The 22,348-nt window shown below is 37.9% G+C and overlaps 2 protein-coding genes across 4 annotated transcripts; both read right to left on the bottom strand.

Moving 5' to 3' along the window:
* Positions 1 to 968: 968 nt before the first annotated feature.
* LOC101901251 (uncharacterized) lies at positions 969 to 17,164 on the bottom strand. 3 transcript variants are annotated; one of them, XM_020036484.2, is made up of 5 exons: positions 17,006 to 17,164; positions 16,569 to 16,668; positions 4,988 to 5,315; positions 2,112 to 4,914; positions 969 to 2,043 (listed from the first exon to the last, which is right to left on the bottom strand). In XM_020036484.2, the coding sequence occupies exons 2-5, from the start codon at positions 16,590 to 16,592 to the stop codon at positions 1,848 to 1,850; spliced, it is 3,351 nt and encodes a 1,116-aa protein (XP_019892043.1). In that variant the 5' UTR covers positions 16,593 to 16,668; positions 17,006 to 17,164; the 3' UTR covers positions 969 to 1,847. The 3 variants fall into 3 exon arrangements, with proteins under 3 accessions (XP_019892043.1, XP_005182735.1, XP_019892042.1); XM_005182678.4 differs by having other exon boundaries at positions 4,982 to 5,315; positions 17,006 to 17,163; XM_020036483.2 differs by lacking the exon at positions 17,006 to 17,164 and adding an exon at positions 16,964 to 16,984 and having other exon boundaries at positions 4,982 to 5,315.
* Positions 17,165 to 21,120: 3,956 nt separating this feature from the next.
* Positions 21,121 to 21,966, bottom strand: LOC101890143 (uncharacterized). The gene has a single exon (XM_059130783.1). It carries the CDS (start codon positions 21,964 to 21,966, stop codon positions 21,121 to 21,123), a length of 846 nt encoding a protein of 281 aa, XP_058986766.1.
* Positions 21,967 to 22,348: the final 382 nt, after the last annotated feature.

The raw sequence follows: 22,348 nt of genomic DNA, 5'->3' as shown, positions 1-22,348 counted from the left end.
ATTTGCGTTCTTGGTAATAGATGTAAATTTGACCATTTACTGGGATGAGTAATGAAAACTTTAACTTTTGTGTTCTTGTTCGCCGGCAAATCACAAACAACAGCTTTGACATCTTTCGAATTTCAGTTATTCCTGATTTGGCATACCAATAGTACAAAGCATGGCCAATATAAGGTCGGCCAGTAAGCAGCACATCTGAGAACAAATTTTGGTGTCAAAAGACATAATTGGGATTTGAAATCACGATAGTAGATAGTATGGAAGATGTATTGAGATCGTCATCGCTAGAGTCGAAACGAATAAAGATAGGAAGCTAAAATGTTGAACGATTAGTCTTTTGTCCACAGGCAGGCCTATATCGAAGATGGACTATATCGGTCCACGATATTGCATAAGCCCCATATAATGGTACCCTAGATATTGGATCTTTTCTTTTACAGTCTATGACAGAAAATTTCTAAGCTGATCCAGGTCATCGGACTCTTGACCGAACTTATATGGACCTTGCTACAAAGGTTCCGTAAGTAGGTCTTGTTATCTGAAAATAGAAAATGAAAATTTCGCATAAAGAGTAAAAAGTCAGATGAATATTTTTTTAATTTCAGATTGAGCAAACAAATGCATGTTTGCATATAAGATTTTACCGCAATAACTTCAACACAATTCGCAACATATAACAACATCCTTTTGATTTATTTAAAATAACAATCGAAATCAACGTTCTGGATACGGGTTAAGCATATGAACTCAACACTTTGTCACAAAATACCAAAAGTTGCAAATTATTTCCACCCATTCGTTATCTCTAAATTGCTTTCAATTTAGACACAACTTCATTGCGGCAAATTATTACATAGGAATATTTGCTGTTCCACAACCTGCAAAGGTGTACTAAACAGAATAGGATTATCTATCTTTTTTAAATATCGACCGCTGCAAATTTCCCAAAAATAAGTGCAACTTTAAAATACTTCATATTTTATAAAAAATTTATTCACTAAACAAATCAAGTTGTAAGTTGAGACAATAAAACGTTTGTTTTTTTTTTTTTCAAAAACAACCATATCAATATTTACAAAATCATTTAATAAAATAGTTTAATAACAATTATCTAACAGTTTACAGCTTGACAAACAGTTTTAAAAACACACTGACAGTCAATGGAAGAATTTTAATGGTCGAAAACAAAACTATATAATTTCATGCTATTGCCAAAAGCCTTGGAAGATTAGCACATGTTACTTTATTGTATGTATTCTCAGCTTCAAAAACATTGGGGTCGCAATTCAGTACCTTAACCTTGTAAGCAAATATACCAAATTTACATCAATATGAGTGCAGAACAAAATTAGCCGTGTTCAATCATGGCGTAATAGTAGGGCGTCCCAAGAGACTTTGATTGATTGGTTTTTGCATTTGAATTGTGTGTTCCTTTTTTTTTTTTTTTTGAAGCTGAAAATATATACAACAAAACTGCATTTACAGATATATGTTTTTTCACTGTTTTTGGCTAATAAATTTGTGTAGAAAACTGTCGAATTTGTTATTTACACCACATACATACATACATACATACATACATATGTTAAACAAATTGCTGGTGTTTATAAAACTGTTCAAAGCAACATTTAGCATTCTAACCACAATTTTATACAGAGACACCGTTTTTAATATGCGGAGGGAGGGAGGAGGGTTGTGAGTGAAAGGCGTTAAGGTAGGAGACACTTGCTTAAACGAGAAGGATAACATGGCGCTTCTAAGAATGTTGGTAATTTGTGGCACTTTCTTTGTGATAGATTGACAGACACATCATCTTCTGACTCGGTTCTATTAAAAGTCGAAATAGTTTAGCTGGTGGACTTTTGCATCACTGCATCCAGGAAGTTGGGATCTAATGTGGAGCCTCGTTCCAAATCTTCGGCGCTGGCGTTTTCTTCAGCAACATTGACAAATTTACTGGATAATTCGCCATTCAGCTTGTTTACTTCGCCCGTGCTTATGTCGTACATGTATATCTCTTGTTCAGACGACGTGTTGGCTGGCCTACATTCGAAAATGACATGTAATATTTAGCGGAATGTTTGGGAAGTGATTATCACAAAAATACTTACTTGGCCACAAGTAAAACCACGGACTGTTGTTCGACATCTGTGCGGGATTCCTTTTCGAGCCATCTCTTGAAATTTTCTTTGGTTGGCTTCTTTACCAATGTCTTTATTAAATCTCCGCCGAGGAATTTCACTTCCTTCGTATCATCCACCAGAGAACCATCAGCGCCGACCGGGCTATCGACTGGAGCTAAAACTACAACACTCAACAAGGTTTTTGTCTTGAGTTCCTCGGAAACCGGAGTGGGAAAATTTGCAGCATTTATTTTCAAAGGCAGATATCTGTTGTATTGGCGTTCAGCTGAGCCGGTGGAGCCCCCTGTCTCAGTTTCAGACGGATCAAATCGTACGATTTTGGCATCAGCTTGCACATTGTTTGGCAGGGAACTTATCTCCTTAACACGTTGTATTTCTTTTGCATCAAGGGAGACTTTATCGCCATTAGGTTTCAACACGGATAGGACCTTCTTGGATTCGGAAATTTGAGCTCCGCCACCGGCCCCATAGAAATGTTGTAAATGTTCGGCCGGCAAGTTTTCCAAGGCAATGTCTCCTTCTTTGTCGTAATCTAATATTGAAATGTCGGCATTGCTCAATATGCCTGAAGAAATCAACTGTTGTCTCAAATCATCAGGCACCTCGGCGGGTAGTTGTTGCAATAGCTTGGGGTTAGGGGTTGTGGTTGTTGATGTTTGCTCGGCGGCGGATTTGGATGCCTCATTGGCTGGTATGTAGGTATTCTGCGATGCTTGACCATCTTGCGGTTTACGTTGTTCCAGCTCCTTGAACACATCTGAATGGTAGGTGGATACGCTAAATTTGGAGTTTACTGAGGAAGATGATCCATCCTTGGTACTTTCAGTTTGAGCCTGAACCGATCCCGAACTTTGTCGGGGCTGTTGGAAATAATTACTATATTGATCCTGAGATTGATGAACACTCGTTACGATTTGGGCTTGGCTGTCTTGAGAGGTGGGATAGTGCGCAGATTGATACTGTTGGTAAACATTGGGTGGCATGGGGGTGACTACCATGATTTTCTGACCATTATTTGATTCTACAAAATGAGGAGCCGGTGTAGTGGCAGCCAACTGATGCTGATTAACCGAGTTGCTCGATGTGGTCACAAAATTGCTGAATTGGGACTGTCCCTGAGATTGAGGCTGGCTCTGGGATTGATATTGACCGTTGTAGTTGTTGTTATTGACATTGTGAGGTCCCAAATTGGGCGCTGGAATGTCGTGAATGACTTGATTTTGTGTTTGGTAAGAACTAGGTTGGTAATTATTCTGAATTGTTTCGGTAATATGCTGCTCAAATTTGGGAATGGATTTGAAAAGTTCTGTTTCTTTGGATGGTTTGATATTCAACCAACTCAAATTTGAAGAAGAGCCGGCAGAAGGGCTCTGTGCTTGGTATTTAGATACTTGTGGCTGTTGTTGAATGGACGCTTGGGATGGATGGTTCTTATTTTGGGTATAATAATTAGAATTGGTGGCTTGGTAGTTGGAACTTTGGGCATGGCTGAAGACTTGGTGGTGGTGGTGCTGCTGCTGTTGTTTATAAAATTGTGGCGATGAGATCGTGGGAGATTGGACTGTAAAGGACGGCTGTTGAACGAACTGAGGTTGTTTCTGGAACTGATAGGGCTTCGAATTGTAATGGGAATTTTCTAATTTAGCTGCAATAGGCGTTGGTCTGTTTTGTGTATTAATCGGAGCTGGAGTTGGCCGGAATTTGATGGGTTGGTATGCTTGAGGGGCTTGTCTAAGTGGCAACTCTTGACTCTTCGGAGGTGCTGTGGGAAAAGCAATGGGTTGTTTAGGGACATGCGTTGGTTTTTGAGGCAAATTGTTGTAATATTGATTCGGTTCAGAATTTTGGTGTGGTTGTTGCTGTGTTTGATACAACTGTTTGTGATTGACATAATATTGGGATTGTTGTTGCAACTGTTGGTTTATGTGCTGCTGTATTTGACTCAAAGGTTTTCTAAGTTGTTGTTGTTGTTGTTGGGGTTGCTGTTGCTGATGATAATTAGTACTCTGAGAAGATAGCTGAGAGCTATATGGCAACTTTATTTGAGATTGGGATTTTTGTTGATAATTTTGTTGTTGTTGTTGTTGTTGTGAGTACTGTGTATGTTGATTCTGCTGTTGATGACGTTGCACGGAAGTACTGAAAAAGTTGGTCACATGTTGAGAGGGTAATTGTTGTTGTTGAGCCGGCTGATGGTATTGCAAATTAGATGAACCTTGGAATAAACTACTGGCAAAAGGCGATCGCGCATGTCCTTGGAAATCCTGCCTAGAAGTTCCCGGATATTGTGTCTTTAATGTTGTCTGGGGGCTTGAAATTGGAACAGCAACCACTTGTCTTTGTACGCTTTCTGCATCGTGTTCCTCGTGACCGGAATTTGTTTTGCTCTGGGCTCCAAAGGTGACGTGAATGCCACTGTCAGCATGGTATTTCTCAGAGTCTGGGTGTATAATAGCTCTCAGTGTTGTTGTCTTTACTGGAGGAGAGGGGGTTGCAGGATATTCGATAACTTCATCCTCTTCGTCTTCCTCCTCCTCGGTCTGGTCATTGTTCAGTGAGGCAATGGGACTTTCCAAGTGTAATTTGTTGTTCTCGTCCTTCTTATAGTTGACATAAAACACATGAACCTTTTCCTTCTTCTTTTTGGTCTTGACAACAGTTGGTTGGGGGTTAGGCAATGTTTCGTTGGCGTCCTTAATAATTATTTCAATGATGGGTTCAGGGGCCTCAATGTATTGTTGATAGGGGCCATAGTTAGCGGTGTATTGATCTTTATAATGGGGAAAGGAAACACATTAAAATCACAAGTCAATAATACCTTGAAAATGTTCACATACCAATACCATTTCCGTTTGAGAAAACTTGCTGAGTGCTGTAAGCCGTTCTGGGATCAGGACTGTAACCAGCCCTTCTGGCTGCAACTTGTGAGTACAGATAACTATTGCCAAAATCGTAAAGATTTCGTTTGCCGCGATTGTCGCCAGGTTGGACAGCTTTTAAGGACTTGGCCCTGCGGTTATTTGATGTTATTGTCCCCGACTCTGTCGCAGTACTCTTTTCACTATTATTTGCTGTAGAACCTGATGCCACTGCTTTCTCTGCTGATTTCTCGGAAGTATCATCTTTGGATGCTAAATTAGCTGTTGCTAGGGATACTAAAATCCCAATCAACTAAAAAGAGAAAATTCTATTAGAAAAATCATTTGTGCTTTAATAATTCAGGTTAATGCTTCATCAACGCTAGAGTGGAAAGTGCTCGAAATCCAGTGCAAGACAATCCAGGGGCGGAACCTTGTCTAAAAGAATCCACGCTTTCTTATAGATCCCCAGATTCGGTATTTTAAGGATTTAACGGATCCAACGGAAATGTTTCAAACTTGGTATTTAAATGTACACACTGAGTCTAGCTCTTTTTGAAGAAGAAAGTAGATATGTCCTCATGTTATTGACTTTAAATGGCCAAAGAATAACTACTTATTTCGTGTGACATGCCCTTGTTTAAAAGAAACTGATTTGATGACCCGGTTTATAATGAATATTTATGCTGGGAAACTATGGCATAAGAATTACGACTATGCAACGCAATCTTGGCTTACAGGGCCACCTAGCGAAACAACGCTGGGAACTTTTGCCGAATATGTGGTACTCGCCTCGTAAATGTAGTTACACCTGCCTATTGACACCCCACGCTAGTTATGTGTTCACAGTCAACAATAGCAGTAGTAGTAGGGGACAGGGGTGGTAGGGGACGTTCGCTGCACACATATTCATCATACCTACTTAAGAGTCTGTGGTGAGTCTGCTATATTTTACGAAGTGGTACGACGGCTGACTTTGCTATTTAACTGCTAAAGCATTCCAGAGCGTTTATTCCCCAGTTTATACCCTATTGTCATGGTAATGTTGCGATGAGAGTATGGGTTACACCAGAGTTGATGACACCGAATAATGAAAGCTTGGATATACTGCCTCAGGCTTGGATATATTTCCCATATAAACGTTTTGTCAGCAGTGCTAAAAATATGCCTTTATTTATGGTCCATCAGTAGTGGGGCTCTCTAACTATTTTAGGAGTTACCGACAAAGATTGATAACTTTGTTACGCAAAATTGAAAAAACGCGATAATGCAGTCGTTAACTTGTTGTAGATAACAAGAGGACCTCCGATTGAATAAATTTAAATTATTGAGAGGAAAAGTTTTGTACACTGTCACAAAATGTTTATGTGGGTTACAGAGTCCCAGCAGATTTGTATTTGCTGCAGGGAAGTTATGATAGTGCCAAAATTATATTGTCGCTGCGCTGCGGTAGTGTTTTGTTAAAAAAAGAAATGCTTTTGCTGTGCTATGGCTGTGAAATATTCAGCACAGCAAAGGGCACACCTACAGTCATCGAAAAATGGAGACATTGCGGTTCTGCGAGTAATAATTTTTAAAATCGTGTTATAAAGACATTAATATAGCCACAGTCAAAGTCGTGTGAGGACTTTTTCTTTTTGATGACTGCGACTACGTGATGCGTTTTCGTTTCACCTGGGGCTGGATTCTTGTTCGCGAAAACATGAAATAAAACATATTTTTATGCATTCGTCCATTTTAAATTTCTTTCGCTTATAAGATTTCTCATAGAACAAGTATTGAGCCCCTGGCTAAGGCGATCCTTAAAGTATTTCGACCATACCAATGTCAAGCATTACCTCTTCCCGCTTGATATGCACAAATTTGCATAACTATTTCACTTTTTCTCTCAGAAAACCCCCAACGTGTACCCTTGCCTTGTGACTACACACTTCCAGTTAAGTAAATACTCAAAACTAGATTTGCTTAGTGGGGATTGTTGCTGTCGTTGTTGTTGTTGCTGCTGATGATAAACATGTATGTATGTGCCCAGAGTAACATTACGAGATGAAGATTTCAGCACTCCACCGAAAGATGTTTTCACTCGGTTATGTAATAACAAAATGCCATTTAACACTTTTTTAAGTTCGCAGTACGAAGAAAATATTTACAGACCTATAGCCGCCACATCCGCAAATTATGGCTAATTAAACTGAAAAAGAGGTGGTCTTGCTTGGAATTATTAATCACGGTGCAAAGCACCGGTGTCGTATCCAAGTGCATGCTTCGTTTCAAATCTGTTTGGAAATCTCAAATGTAAAATGAGATGTTTGGGTCAGTGTGAAATAATGGCAGGAAATGTCTTGGCTTCCATTATAATCCTGTCCAGCTATTGGTTGTGTAATGCTGATACCAAACACGCGCCTCGCTATACCAATACCAAACAGCAGCACAATTACCTACGACTACCATCCTCATCGGTGTTGCTGCCGCAACGACGGTTTCAATACCCGAGTCGTAAATAACCTTCTCGTCCCATTCGGCTATCGTTTGTTAGATGTTTTGCCGGTCGATGGTTTAACTTTAACATTTGTTTGTTACCATTTTTCTTGGCGATGACATCTTTCACCGCAAGCTCTCGCGTTAGCCATTTCACAAAAGTATATATGTTCATTTTACAGATGTGATACCAATCCATTCTGTAGCATTATTTTCGGTCAAAAAAGGGACAAGTACGGAGACAGTTCAATGGGCCCATGACTGCTGTCAAACAAGAGCTTTGCCATTTGAATCACCCCTTAGCAATGCAATCTGGGTCCATATTTAAACGTCGATACTTTGTGAGTGTGCATTCTTCAGGTAGTAGTTATTATTACAGCAGTCGAATGTCGTGATGTTTTCGATAAAAGAAAAAGTCGTCAATCTGGTAGACAAACCAAACACTAATTATAATTAACCACTATCGATTCAAGCAAGGCAAAAATAATCGCCATCATTAACGTCTTTTGATATTGCCTTTGTTTTGAAATGCATGAATTTTTAATCTACCACGCTCTATCAAGCTGTGTGTGATGTGGAGTAAGTGCAGTGGACGCCGAGTTTAATTTCATTGTTGTTGTGTTTTATACAATTTAAGTAAGACAAGGTCAACACTTCAAGCTTCGTGTGTGCTGGCGACGATCATACACAAGCACACATACGCTCACACCTTCAGTTGTATCTTCCTCATCTACCTGTAGACCACAATCGGAGCATGGCTGTTTTTGGTCCAAACTAAATTTTTGAAATTAATTAAAGCAGATATTATGTAAATATCTTTCTGTTTCAAACAGCATAACGGCTTAGCCACTAACACATCGACACAAACACTTGGACAAATGATGACCGGTGCCACAGTAAAGCAAAAACTTGAATTGCAGACAAGCAACTATCGCGTCATCTTGAATCCGAATATTTCACAATGTCATCGAAAAACAAAAGGCACAGCCAGATAGAGTTATCATGATCGCCGATAACTTCATTATTACGTTTTTAGTCATTATCGCCAGCATCGTCGCCTCGCCAGTGTGTTTGTATGACGGACAAGTGCACCAAAATGATTGGGCAAACTAATTCAACAGTTGGGAAAAGTCGCAACGCTGCAACTGCATTTTCCCTGTATTTTATTTGTGGACAGTGGAATCCCGCCAACACTTTTACATTCTTGAATGGGAACATCTTTCAACATAAGGCGGAAGTCGTTGTATCGGCTTGGGACATATGCCGATCGAAAAAAAACATACTTTATGGGATCTCCGATGAGTGTTGCTAACGAAATGGCCACCTTTTGGATATAAACAACAACAACATTTTACAATTTTAAAAATTGTTTGGTATTCTCAAACGTTTCCACGAATTCCAAAGCATTACGAGTTATAAAGGGTTTTCTGCGAGATGATCGGAATTTAATCAAGCTCAGTCACAAGAACTCCTATTCATGCTTCCGTACCTTCCGGCAAAAGAATGTTGACTAACGGAAAAAAATGAAAATTTAATCGGACAAACTAAGGATTTAAAAATATTACCAGGAGCTGGTTCCGAGTTTTTTTTCGACTCAGACCCCAACGCCAGAAACATTGTCCGGCTCATAGACTCCGTCTCGAACTCCCCAAATCACTGTTACATGAATTATTAGTTCTGAACTTTTTACCCTCTACCATAACATGGACGGTATCTTAACTTAGACATTACGTTTGTAACTCTTCGAAATATTAGCGATGTAATATGGATTTTTTGGAACTAGGAAAACTTTTTTTTTTTTTTTTTTTTTGTTAACTTAGTTTTCTTGTCCTTTATAAACGAAAGGTAATTACTAAAGAAATCTGAAGTGCCTGACAAGACAATTTAAATTGTTTATCAATTGGGTCTGAAAGTTCGAAAAATGTTTATAGGGAGGGAGAAAAAGCCTACCTCTTAATACGACTTGTTAGTCTGGCGCTCCTATTCTGTCAAACCACACACAAACAGTTTGTGTTCATTGTTTGAATAATAAATGAATTCAATTTGTGGAAGAACATCAACATTACATAAATCATGCAGAGTCCGATATCTAACGTTTTTTTCTACCAGTGTTTATTTCGTGAATGGTAACACTCGTGTCTGATTGTAAAGGTAATTAGTTTTATCCTCCCATATTGCCACATTTCTTTGAAAATCATGCCAACGTCGCAGGATGTGTGCGGATTTAAGAAGAAAAGAAGCCCTGTCAGTTCCTTATGTAAAGGTACAAAACTGTACCCAAAAACGACGAGTCGCTTTTTGGTGTGGATTTTCCTTAAGAAGGTAATGACAACCTTTCATTTAACTAAATCTCGGAGATATGACATAATAACTAGAGGTGTACCTTCAATTTGACAAGTATTCGTATTTTATTACGTTATTCTTCGTTTACCGACGCCGAGTCTCGAACTCACAACTTCATTTAACTAAATCTCAGAGATATGACATAATAACTAGAGGTGTACCTTCAATTTGACAAGTATTCGTATTTTATTACGTTATTCTTCGTTTACCGACGCCGAGTCTCGAACTCACAACTTCATTTAACTAAATCTCGGAGATATGACATAATAACTAGAGGTGTACCTTCAATTTGACAAGTATTCGTATTTTATTACGTTATTCTTCGTTTACCGACGCCGAGTCTCGAACTCACAACTTGCGCACACCCTGGTGCCGACGCTATGCATCATCTGGCAATGAGGAATGTTCGTCATTTTGGGGGTATACAAAATTCGCTTACTCCCTTTTGAGTAATGTTGTGCGTCCAGAGAATAGATTAATATATTCTGTCTACGTACTTTATTAATGGTTCCAGTTAGAGTTGTCCAAATTGCCGAGAAGCTAGAAAAAATGTCGGAATTTGATGGCAATGCTTCAAAAGCGACAACAATTTATTTATTTATTTATTTTTTTGTAAATTTGCCTCAAGGGCTCGAATATGGTACAAATCTGGCGCATTTTGTTTGAGTTATTCTGCTACAATATGGTCCACATCCAAAAACAGTACTTAGCGCAGGACGCAGTCTCGCCTAGATTGTTGCCAACGAAAATGACTACTTATAAATGTATGACATATATGGGAAATGCGTTTTCCAAATGCAATTGCTAACTTTAAAGGCAATGTCCTTCAGCCGCACTGAGTGCTTTCAAACATGTTCATGCAATCGCTTGACAACGGCGCTATGAATACACATGCATAGATACAAATACATATGCATGTTGGAACAATGATAATGTCAAAGTCTCTTGAATTTTTCGAATGTTGTTTGATGGGTAAATAAAATGCTGAAATACTAAAGTTCGTTTCCTATCTTCTCCACTTCATTGCTATTTCCTCCAATTCACTTGGCGAAACATACAAAACAAAAAACAAATATAAAAAATGCAAATTATGTCGCCAATAAAAATAATAATAATCTTGTTTTGACGGACGCCTCGTAGGTAATAACCAAAATATGTATATCTATGCTGCATGCCAGTGGCCTTGAGATAGAATTTTCATGAGAGCCAACGTTTGACCGGCGTTACATTTAAGCATTTGGTGAACACCAAACCCAAATTGATTTGAAGTTTCACTTTCAGTTTTGTTCTATGCAAAGTTGAAATTATCCAACAACTAACTACCCACTGTTCGGAACAGCACAATCGCTTGCGCAGTAACCAAGAAAAAACCCGCCAGACATCTTCGGCTCATGTTGTTGTTGTTGCAGAAGATGTAATCAACCACAAGCGAACAGGCCAGTAAAAAAGACGACTCCGCTAAAAGATGCAAAGTGAAAGGTATTTTTTGAACAAAGATGCTATTCGCATTGCATAGATACGTAATGTTTCCCATGTTTTTCTTCTTCTTTTTTGTCTCCTTAATAAATAATGGCTTGCTACTCCGAAAGCGTCGTGGCAAATAATAAAGTGGCATAGCGTGAAGGCACCTCAAATTTATGCAATGCACACCGCGTAATATGCATTCTAGCCTCCCTTTTGTGAATGTTCAATCATTCACCAAACTGTTCAATTCGGAATCTACGTAGTCTGAAAATGCAATTGCGACCCGTCATGATGATGCCAGTCACAATGACCTTAATTAAGGATGTCAAATTTGTATAATAGTACCTACTATTAATTTTGATTTTCGACTGTGGCCTCTTTATGAGGGGGAACAACGCAATGGTCGACATTGTCTCCTGCTTGTCAGAGCTTTGCATTTGGTAAAGTGCCATAGATTTTTACTTTAATTTACAACTTTTGTGTTCAAGTGAGCTAAAATACTCACGTCGACACGCTTGGCAGCCAACCTCTATACTTATATAGACTTGCAGAGCAGTCAAACGTTAAATTGCTTCCGCAGGAAACTAAACGAATTAGCAAAAACAAAATGTCTGTGTTTTTGGTGCAGTCGTACACATTCTGCCCTCCACACGTCGAAAACCAGGAATCAGCAAGGCGTTTAGACTTGAGTCGTCTGGACAATCGGATGACACGTAATGTTCACATGCCGATAATGATCTGACATATAAAATTTAGCTGGAGCACAAATCGCCTCTAAAATGCCTAGCACTGAAGACAATTCAACTTATGCAAACGCCTGGCGCGATAAGACAGACAATGAAATGCGTTTCCGGCAATCGCTTGTTTTAAATGTTCAAGCCGTTCTGGAAACTTCAACAAGGAAGAATCTTATGTCGCTTATGCCTCCTCTAAATTGCCATTGAAGTCAACGTAAATAATATATGATTATTTTGTAGAATACACCTGTCTGCTGGTAGAGTAAGGACGAGCATGCCCATGTCTCTGTCCATGCTCTAACTAGATGCGAGTATTTGGAAGACCTGCAAGAAATTGTCAGCTTAAGATCCCGGTTTAGCACAGATTCCGATTTTTAGCTAATTTTATTGGGTCTGTGGTCCTCATAGAAATGATTGTGCCTTTGAAGCATGTGTCTTTTCAAAGGAAGAGGAGTATGTGCCCTGAGAGTTTTTCGAATATCGGCATCCAAGTCCCAAACCACCATCGATCGTCCCAGATACTAAAAAGTAAGTAAAATTCAGTTATAGAGAAATTGAGAAATTTTCTTCTATTCCCATTTTCTGCGCGAATGCGCAACAATGTGTTTTTGTTAACCGAACGATTCGTAAATGTCAGTCTTTTTGAAATTTCGTTGTATTTCGACTCCCAACTTTCTACACGCTGCCTTTGCAGGTAAACCCATGACCAGCCAACGAAACGAATGAGGAGACATAAACACACGAACGTTGCCACTTCACAAATGGGCAGTTCGCATGCGACAAGAATATTAATTTTTGTGAATAAATCCATGTGAAAAACGAAAAGTAAATAAAAATGAAAATTATCGAAATAGAAATTCACTCGAGGCTGACAGACACACCTTTGCATACGATGAGGTGTACTAAATTGTTGCGTTTGTGTTTTCTCCACACAAGGTTGAGCTCAAACTTGGGATAGGTTGGAACTGGAGGTGCGTCTAATCCCTCAATTGGGAACTTCTTGGAATGGATCGGAATGGATTCAGTTCCAGGGTAATTTTATTCTAAAGACAGGGTAAAGAACACACTATCAGTTTTTATTGAAAGCTTGGCTCAAGTGGCGGCAACTCCTGTTTTGGTATTTTATTCGTTGTTAGCACATTATTCAGAATTAATTTGCCAAATTAGCTTGACAAGCACGGACTCACGCAATCGGTGCAGATAATGTGTAACATGCAGAAGAAGATAATAGCATATTTTCTATTCAAACCTGAGGTCAACAATTAATTTTCTATTAGCTGTCAAAAGCGGACGTCGGATATTAGGCAGGTATGTAATATTTGCCTATTCCGGGGGAACTTTGAGGCTCTTACGAAAATTGTTGCGTTGCGTACAGAAATAACCTCCTTCTCATCATAATTAGGTATTTTGTACGGCCGCATTACCCAAAAACACTAGGACCGTAACTCCATACAAAACAAAATCTTTGAAAAACCATATTTTCCTGTTTTTCCTTTATAACATCGAAATGATTTGTACATTTAGTGCAAACGTGTAGATTCTGGAACAGACTTTTTACTTGTTCAAGTCATATCCATAGCATCGCTTTGGCGATAGAATATTCTTTTACAAATTCAATATTTAAATATCCAATTCCATTGCATACGTCCGTTTTATTATAACTTTGCACCTTTGATATAAGGGCCCGACGCGGCCGGGACCCTTTATGTGTAATTGTAATCAAGGCCAAAATGTAAGACATTTTTTACTGCTTGTTTATCCTTCGTACTGCGATTTCAATCGCCATGAGGGTTTTAACAACTCGTCTAGATGACAAAAATGATGTAGCGAAAAATAAGCCTTTATTCACATTAGTGACCGTCTGCGATCTATTTTTGTAGGGAAAACCTAGTTCAACATCGGATTAAGACATAATTCCGGATCAAGATCAGCAAGTAATCGGATGCTTTTATGGTTCTATTCTTTTTCCGAGGCCGAATCTCGACGTTACTAAATACATGTAGTAGGGAATTCACTTATTTTCCTTTGCTTGGCTTTGCGCCAAGATACATACCATTTAGGCTGACACACAATAAACTGGAATCGGATGAAGTTATGTGGTAGCTGTATACAATAGGAACAGATCAGCATTTCATTTCATGTGTAAGCAAATATGTCCAATTTAGCAATAGCTCCGATATATGCATATCCTACACCCGATTTTAATTAACGCCTTCTCAAAGTCATGGCATGCACTCTATACCAATAATTTTTTATACAAGAGGTCAGATATGTCATAAAAACATCTCCTTCAAATTTAGTGGAAATCCAAACTTTGGTTCCATTCGATGTCAAGTTTAAACGGCTCTACAGCCGTATCACGCAATGAATTACAATCATAGTTGGTTGATATGATTTACATTACACAAATTCCCAATATAAGCGTTTAAATAACGTGCGGATAGCTCTACTAAATATGGTGTTGGGTATCATAATTGTGACCCTGTCCAAATTTTGTCGTTACTTTGCTGGTTTTTAAACAAACTTTCTACATATCCTTTAAAATGCTTTGTGCTTTCGATTTTATTTACCACAATCTTGAAAACATCCAACTTCTTTCTGCCTCATAATCTTAAAATAAAAAGCAAATAGAGAAGATGTATTGGAGTGAACAAATGAGAGTTGAAATAATTTCCGCCAATTCTTCCTCAATAAAGATATGGACTTATTCCAGTGCGAAGGTGAGTATTTTCATACGTCACCCAGCCATTTAAGTAGGCGCCTTACATTGTCGAGCTTTTCCTTTTGGCCATTTCGATTGTTTAGACAAAACGAGCAAGTGAATATGGTTGATTCTGTTGTTGGACTGTTTGGTGTTGTTGCAGCACCGATAGATGCCAAGTGATTGGTCTCTTTTGCCAGCAAGCGGAGACGATTGAAAAGAAAACTAACAAATTATAAAAATATCAAAACATCAACAAATTAATTTTGAAGGTTAATTGAAAGTACGTCGGTTGGTTTCTTACGAACGACTGCCGCGGTCACCTAACGATGGCATTTGTTGTGCTTGAATGGCACCGCTATGCTGTTGTTTGGAACATTGAGCGTAATATGCACCAATTTAATAGCCTCAAGAAAAAGCATAACGCCGAAAGAAGAGTGATGATTTTGTTATTTTTGATCGAAGTTTGTTTGCTCTGTGGTATAAATTAAACAAAAGAAATAACCTTTAACATATTGTTTCAACATTGGAAAACGCACAAAGCAATAATTGGTTTTGAAAACGTTGGATGGTACCAATAAAACAGCTTCAAGCATGGTCTCATTGTACAAGGTAACATCAAGTGTCCTCGTACAGAAATTTGAAGCTAAAAGCAAATGAAAAAGTTGTTGGTAGAAAGTAATCGAAACGTCCAAATCGAGCATCGACCAATCATTTATAACTTAGCAGCCTTGAATTAAATAACTATGCCCACAAATATGAAACTCTTGGATTCAAGTTTATTTTATGGAAATTCATTTTTCTTGGTAAAAAAATTACACTCACTCCATACAACGACAGCATTCTCTGTTACCTTGCAACATGTAAGAAGTCTGAAGCTGGTTTATTCAAAGATAAGAGAGAATCCTTCTTTGTATACCCCAATGTCGTAGTACTAAAGCAATACAGATACAAATTAAGTTTTATTTAAAATCAAATATTCTTAGGCAATGTTTTAAATCTTCTCATGATCGGAATGATATCAAGTCCGACATAAAATATATTAGATACTAAAAATTCAATAATTTTTAGGAAGCTCCCAGAATCACAAGAGTTCCCACAAAGGCATTGGTTACATTTTGCAACCGCAACCCACCCAAACTTAGTAGTTTCTTAGACTTAGACTAAATACCACCAACAACAAGTAGTCAGCGTTGTTCTATTACAGTAGCGGACAAAAAATTGAATTCCTCATTTCTTTCGAATACTGCTTATGTATGGCAAAGGGTAAACTAATAGAAACTACAAACTGCATGGCAATCTTTCAAAGACAACATTTGAGTTCAAGAACAAGAAGGACGAATACCTAAAAATAATAGTTGACGGGATATAGATTTGACATTACTATTAGGTTCCATAAAGCATTTTGGTCCATAACACATCTCTGGTATTCACATTGTAACATGTTTGTAATAAATATAACAATAAATATTCCGGTAACAATTTGTGTGGCACAATGAAGACAAGGTAGGCTAACTTTAAAAAAAAAAAGTATAGAGATCAATCAAAAACCCAAACAACTGATTTTGCATAAATAATTGAGAACAACAAAAACTGAATAAAATAGGCATTTTGAAAACACCAGATTTTAAAAAATTTCCTGAACAAAGTTTTTATTATTTAAAAGAATACACACGCATAAACAAATAAAGTTCATATATTGAGCCAAGAAAATCAAATCAAAATCAAAAAATTGTACCATATGTACAACGATTTAATTTAACGTTTGTGGAACAGTTTAGTCTCCAATGGGCAACTCGCTGAAAAAAAATTTGGCAGGAAGGGAAAGCCAAATTGTACTTACCAACAAAAATTGAATATTCCTCATGCTGTGGAAGTGACTACCGTATAACTCTGCTCGAGTTCTCCAATGAACTGATTTTATGTGAAATATTTTTGTCCGGCTAGGGATACAAGAGAAACGAATAAATGATTATTTATGGGAAAATTAAGCACTAGCGGGTTTTAAATTGGTATGGCTTCTTATAGGTTCACATAAATAAATAAATAAATAAATCTTTCAACCACCACCAGCAACAAAGTTCTGTTATCCTTTAAACACATTTGAATTTATTTATAAATATTTTCTGTTCTGTATTGTTTTTTTTATTATTTTACTGTATTTTGAAAGTAAATATTTTTTTCTTAAAAAAACACACGCTAACACAAATTTTCGACCGAAAGCAGTTTTTCACCCACATCCAATTGTTTAACAGTAATGTTATTTTTTTTTTTGCACACCTTTTTTGTCTATGCGATGTTGAAGGCAAGGCAACGCGACCGTATGTCAGTAAAGCTGAAGTCAAACTAATTTTGTTAAAACCAAAATTTCCGTCAAGCCACAGCCAAGAGCGCACAGCAGACGAATCCGAAAGAAAGCAACATCAAATGCAAAATGCTAAGAGGTGAGGAGGGCTTTGGTGCTGGAGTTGTGTATAGCTGTAGTGTGTTGCGACTATGTCGAATGTATGGTGTTGGCTGGTACTTCCAACGAAACCAAAAGTTAAAATATGAAGAAGCAACAACTTGTTTGAGCCAAACAAATGTGACTGGCAAGACAACCTTTCCTTTTGTTAACGGAAAGTAGTCAACCAGTATTTCATGGTGCTCTGCTGGCAATGTTTGTGTCTTGAGGGGGTGACGAGGGATTGTTGGCTTCTTGTAAGTGTTTGACTGTGCCAAACTATCCATTTTTTATTAGGACAACGACATATTGTGTTGTCATAAATTATTGATTTGTACACATACCTACTGTTTCGACGCTTAATTTAACTATTACGAGTGCGCAACGCATATAGATCACACATCGTACTTATATCTTGACGCTCACTATCAATCAGCCAGGGGGACGGAAGGAAATTTCCGTTTATTTGTCTGTCAGATAGGCATTTGGGCAAATATATAAATGATTTTTAGCAACATTTCCAATGCACTTTTGGCAAGTGTGCGAGTCAAAGAGCTTCCCTGTCAAACCAGAAGTAGTCATCCAGACAACACGATCTACCAAAGAGTAATGGAAAGAGAGGGAGAGAGGCGAGCAACACCAATACAACATAGACCAGCCGCTCAGATGTAAAAGCCTGAAAAAACTTTCGCTGAAAGCGTTATTAACATCATCGGCAGACTCCATTCCAAGTGGCTCTGACTGCATCATAGTTAATTTTGTCATGATTACTGTCTCAGATGCAATCATTGAGATGGTTGCAATGCATTTCTAGTATTTTAAGAGTCACGATTTTTAAGGTCATTTCTAGGTAAGAAATTACATCTATTATTTCCCCCCTCCGCGACGGTTCAGAAGAGTATTAGGGCTGTTAACGACATCTGTCGCAGAAGGCAAACGGGAAAATCAAATGGCATGTGCAAACAAATACGACTTTTATCCGACATCTTAGCATTTTCAAGATAATCTATTTACATATGTGTATGAACTCTTCGATATTTGTTTTCTGATTCCTCATATAAAAGTTTAAGTATATAAGTTATTATTAACATATCTGCATCAACGGGTTTCGCTAGGTTAAATAGCGTACACAATCTTTCCGAACGGGCTACAAACAATCCAGACAAGTGAGGAGATAATTTGTGAAGCTATACACGTAACCACAACTCCACTAATATATAGAGCTCTAACCACGCCACCATCATTATCAGTCGCTCGCAGCTGGCCCGATGTGAGACCACTGCAGCCGGATGACGATGTATGCGTAACCAACGTCACACAGTGTCCACGCTGCACATCGTCAAGTAGGCCCAATGGATGAGTGAATAAATCATCGTGAAGTTAGACGGACGAAAAAAGTATTTCGAACAAGGCCACGCTAAAACGAATCGCAAATTAGACGATTAGCGTACCAAAACCACAAGTGAGAAGACACGAACGAAAATTGGAGTGATTTTTAATAACTTCGACTGTACGAACTACAATCAGTTGTAAATCCTTGAACAAATTGCTGGGGCTTTGTTTAGTGCCCGTCATCAATTGGTTGTCAGTCATTAATTTATCGCACTTCTAAATACCGCGCTGGAATCATAAAAAATTGTTTCACACATCATTTATCACTCAACTGTCCGGATGTCGAACGGTAAAAACGTCTGAAATAGTCTCAAAACAAAAGTGTTGAACAACAAATCAGAATATTGATAGTTCAATAATAACAGTTGACAAAATAACAAGTAAAAAAGCAACTAAGTTCGGCCGGGCTTTCACTATTCGGAAGGAACTTAAAAATTTTCAAAAAAAAAAAAACCATCGAAAAATACGGCCTAAATGTAAACCTTCATGAGGGGCCTATAAGAAGACGTGGTGCTGGATAAGCAATTCTTTTTGAAAGGTTGTAGTAACGATTCCGAACTTCATATACAAAATTTGACGCAATTCCAGTGAATAATGTCACTAATGTCATCAAAATGCCGAATAAAGGGGCTACCGTTGTATGGGTCCTGTACTTACACGTGGACCTGCATAGACAATTTTCCGTCATATTTTGTAGTACCCAATAGGAACTTAAAATACTAAATTTGACGCAATTCCTGTGAATAATGTCGCGAAAAATACCAAATGGAAATACCGAATATCTCGGGTTAGCGTTATATGGTTGCTGTACTAAAACGTAGACCTACATAGCCAATTTCTTCCAGGGAGTAAAGTACTCAGAGGGAACTCGTTGCGTGCATTTTCGGACGGACGGGTTAAATCAGGGCTAGCCACAAAATGTCAAAATTTGTTGTGATTTCATTTGGTTTTAAATGCAAAGTTATTATTTTGGACAAACATGCGTATGACCAAAATGCCAACCGAGTAATAGTAATTACCACAGGCTCACATACACATACATGTATAAGAAAAAACAAGAAAATGATGCAATTTTAATTTTTACAAATTATTAAATTTCAAATATTTAGTTTTATTTATGTGCTCCAATATTTCTAGCGATGTATTCATCAAAATATTAGGCAGTGCCGACAGCGACATAATCGACTGATCGATTAAAACTAAAAATTCTGTCCATGGTAGAAATACCAGGCGAAATACATAGGCGAAAATTACTACAGAGCAACATTTTTTGAACGAATGCGTTCGCTGTCAAATTGATTTGAAGCATGGCGCAATTACAGAAGGTAGAACAAAGCTACCTCCTAAATACATTTTTGTTTTTAGTACCCCTATTCTGTCTAAACATATACACATTACGAACATTATTGTTTTGAACAAAAATAATACAAAATTATTCCAAATTCAGAAATAAATGCATATTTTTCGACGTTAAGGGCCAACAAATTGTAGAATTTTGGAATAAAGCTGTATTGTAATCTCGCCCATAATTCGTAGTCCTCCACGTACGAACGAGTGACATTTGCATTAATAGATGTTCAATTGTTGCTACCTCTTCAACATCTTTAGACAGTAGGATTTCTTTATGTATAGCAGCGACAGATATTTTCACAAATTTGGTCTTTTGTGGATTGTGCGCCATTTATAACTAATGATATCTGATATCCAACAGAGCAGTTCACAGGTATATCAAGGCCTATTTAAACATCGGAAATACTTACGTTTCTGTAAAAAATTAAAAAGGTACAGAGACCTAAATCTACTGTGAGTCCAGGCAGAGGTCTTATCCTGTTCTTTCTACACTTTTTCAATCAGAATTTAAACGATTAAAAAAGCGTTAAGTTCGCCGGGCCGAACTTTTTATTTATAACTAGTTTATTGCATTGACTGCAACTAAAATAGAGAAAATTTACAAAACTGCTAAATATAAAATAATAAAATAATTGTGAATTATATTTTTTATATCGAAGCCAATGAGCACATAGACTCGCTTTAACTTTCGGTGCAGTATTCTCACATATCACTTATTTTTGTGCCTTGTACTTTGTCAAGGTTTGTCCTTATTGGAAGTCCCACTTTCCGTCGAAGTATTATTTAAAATACTAAGAGTTTTTAAGGGTTCCAATAGATCTTCACGAGATCTGCAGGAGAGTTTCGAAACATGAGCATCACATTTTAAGTAGATTCGTTGCTTTGATTTGTAACAGTAAAGAATAAATGGCTTACTAAGTTTGTCATTCCATTTTCAGACAGAATTGTTTCTAACATTTGTATGTTTCAATATTTATTCGTTGGAGGGAAAGTGCCACTTTAGGCAAGTTCGTTCGAAGAAATTCGAATGGGACAGAATCAGTTCGCTTTGAGGGTAGATATATCACCAATCTTAGTTAGTAAAAATGCTTCCTTTCGTTTTTAATGTTACTGATTTTATTGAACTCCATCAATTACCAATCGATATTCACACAAGATATTGAACGAAGATATTGTTTTTTTTTTTTTTTTTTTTTTTCAAAATAATGTTCTAGTGGTGCTTTGTTACTTTATGGAAATAAATAAGTTCACATATTAGAACGGAAATGGCCAAAAGTACATTGGAGCAATAGAATAGCCAAATCCACTTGAGGTCGTCCAGCTCTATCGCATCGACACTTTCTTCTGGGGTGCTGAGATCACGAAAGGCGGTAATTTTCAAGCGGACCATAGTATAAAAATTGACACTTATCCAGTATTGCAGCAGACCTGTTTCCCGTAAATGCAGCAGATGCTTATCGAATAACGATTTGTACGGTAAATTAGGACGCAAGGGCACCGCCAGCAACGCTTGCTTGCTCAGACACAGATGTGAGGAGTAATAAAATAAAGTCCTCTGAAACAGGCGCTGTTGTTCGTTGAAAACTTCCCATCTTGTGTTGGAGACCGGATAGACGAAGCGCGTGTCCATACTCTCCCTTAGCTTTAGAAAACGATCGTATGGCTCGATGGAAACGAATAGCTCTTTGTACTTGATGTATGTTGGTTTGTCCAAGAATTCCAACTCTTGTGAAGTTATGGCTATTTTAAGGCCAGCCTTGATCATGTCGTCGTACGATCCCACTCGCTTTTCCAACGCCGGGTGTATGAGATTCGATTGCAGGTACGCCTGGTATGTTGTAGATATAATAAGACTTGTGTAACACAACAGAAAACATATGTACTTCATCCATAGGCGTGGCTTCTTGGGCATTACGAATGACTGGCCCAGAAGAACACGTATACTTCTATCATTTACTATAACATTAATGAAAGAGAGATTCACATTGACGGATTCGCTTGTCCCGATGTGGAACAACATGCCGTAGATGATGGCGAGCACCACAATGATAATCATTACGCGCGAATCTATGATATAGGTAAAAATCTGGTTGGCTTTCATACGACGCGGCAATGGAATCATATAACAGAGATCCATCTGCTCTAGAGGATAGGAGTACTGAATTGTGGAATTGTTCTTATAAGGCGTGACAATCGCTGGTATATCGAGAAGACCTTCCGAGGTTCTGTTTAGGAGCGTTTCATAAAACACTGCCCTGCCTACCTCCAGGGGAGGTTGTATCACTAAGTTAGCATTGAATCTCTCGGCAAAGGAAGTTATACAGTTGGCGATGAAACCTTCCAGTTGTAAGGCCCCTTCTGCATTGTAATATAAAATGCTGCGAGGTGGCAATTGATCAGATTCGGTAATTATCTCTAGTCCATTTAAGCTCACTTTT

The sequence above is a fragment of the Musca domestica genome, unplaced genomic scaffold, assembly GCF_030504385.1.
Source record: "Musca domestica strain aabys unplaced genomic scaffold, Musca_domestica.polishedcontigs.V.1.1 8, whole genome shotgun sequence".
Lineage (NCBI taxonomy): Eukaryota > Metazoa > Arthropoda > Insecta > Diptera > Muscidae > Musca > Musca domestica.
Note: the sequence above shows the minus strand (reverse complement) of the source record. Positions and strands in the feature narration are given on the sequence as shown.

What these genes read in the sequence shown, in the direction of transcription:
- LOC101901251 (XM_005182678.4), bottom strand. Translation starts at nt 16,592, where the DNA reads ATGAGGAATATTCAATTTTTGTTG. An exon ending in CTCAAACGGAAATGGTATTG is followed by an intron (nt 4,915 to 4,981) that starts GTATGTGAACAT and finishes CCCATTATAAAG; the next exon opens with ATCAATACACCGCTAACTAT. An exon ending in GTGGTTTTACTTGTGGCCAA is followed by an intron (nt 2,044 to 2,111) that starts GTAAGTATTTTT and finishes TTTCGAATGTAG; the next exon opens with GCCAGCCAACACGTCGTCTG.
- LOC101890143 (XM_059130783.1), bottom strand. Translation starts at nt 21,966, where the DNA reads ATGATTATCATTGTGGTGCTCGCCATCATCTACGGCATGTTGTTCCAC.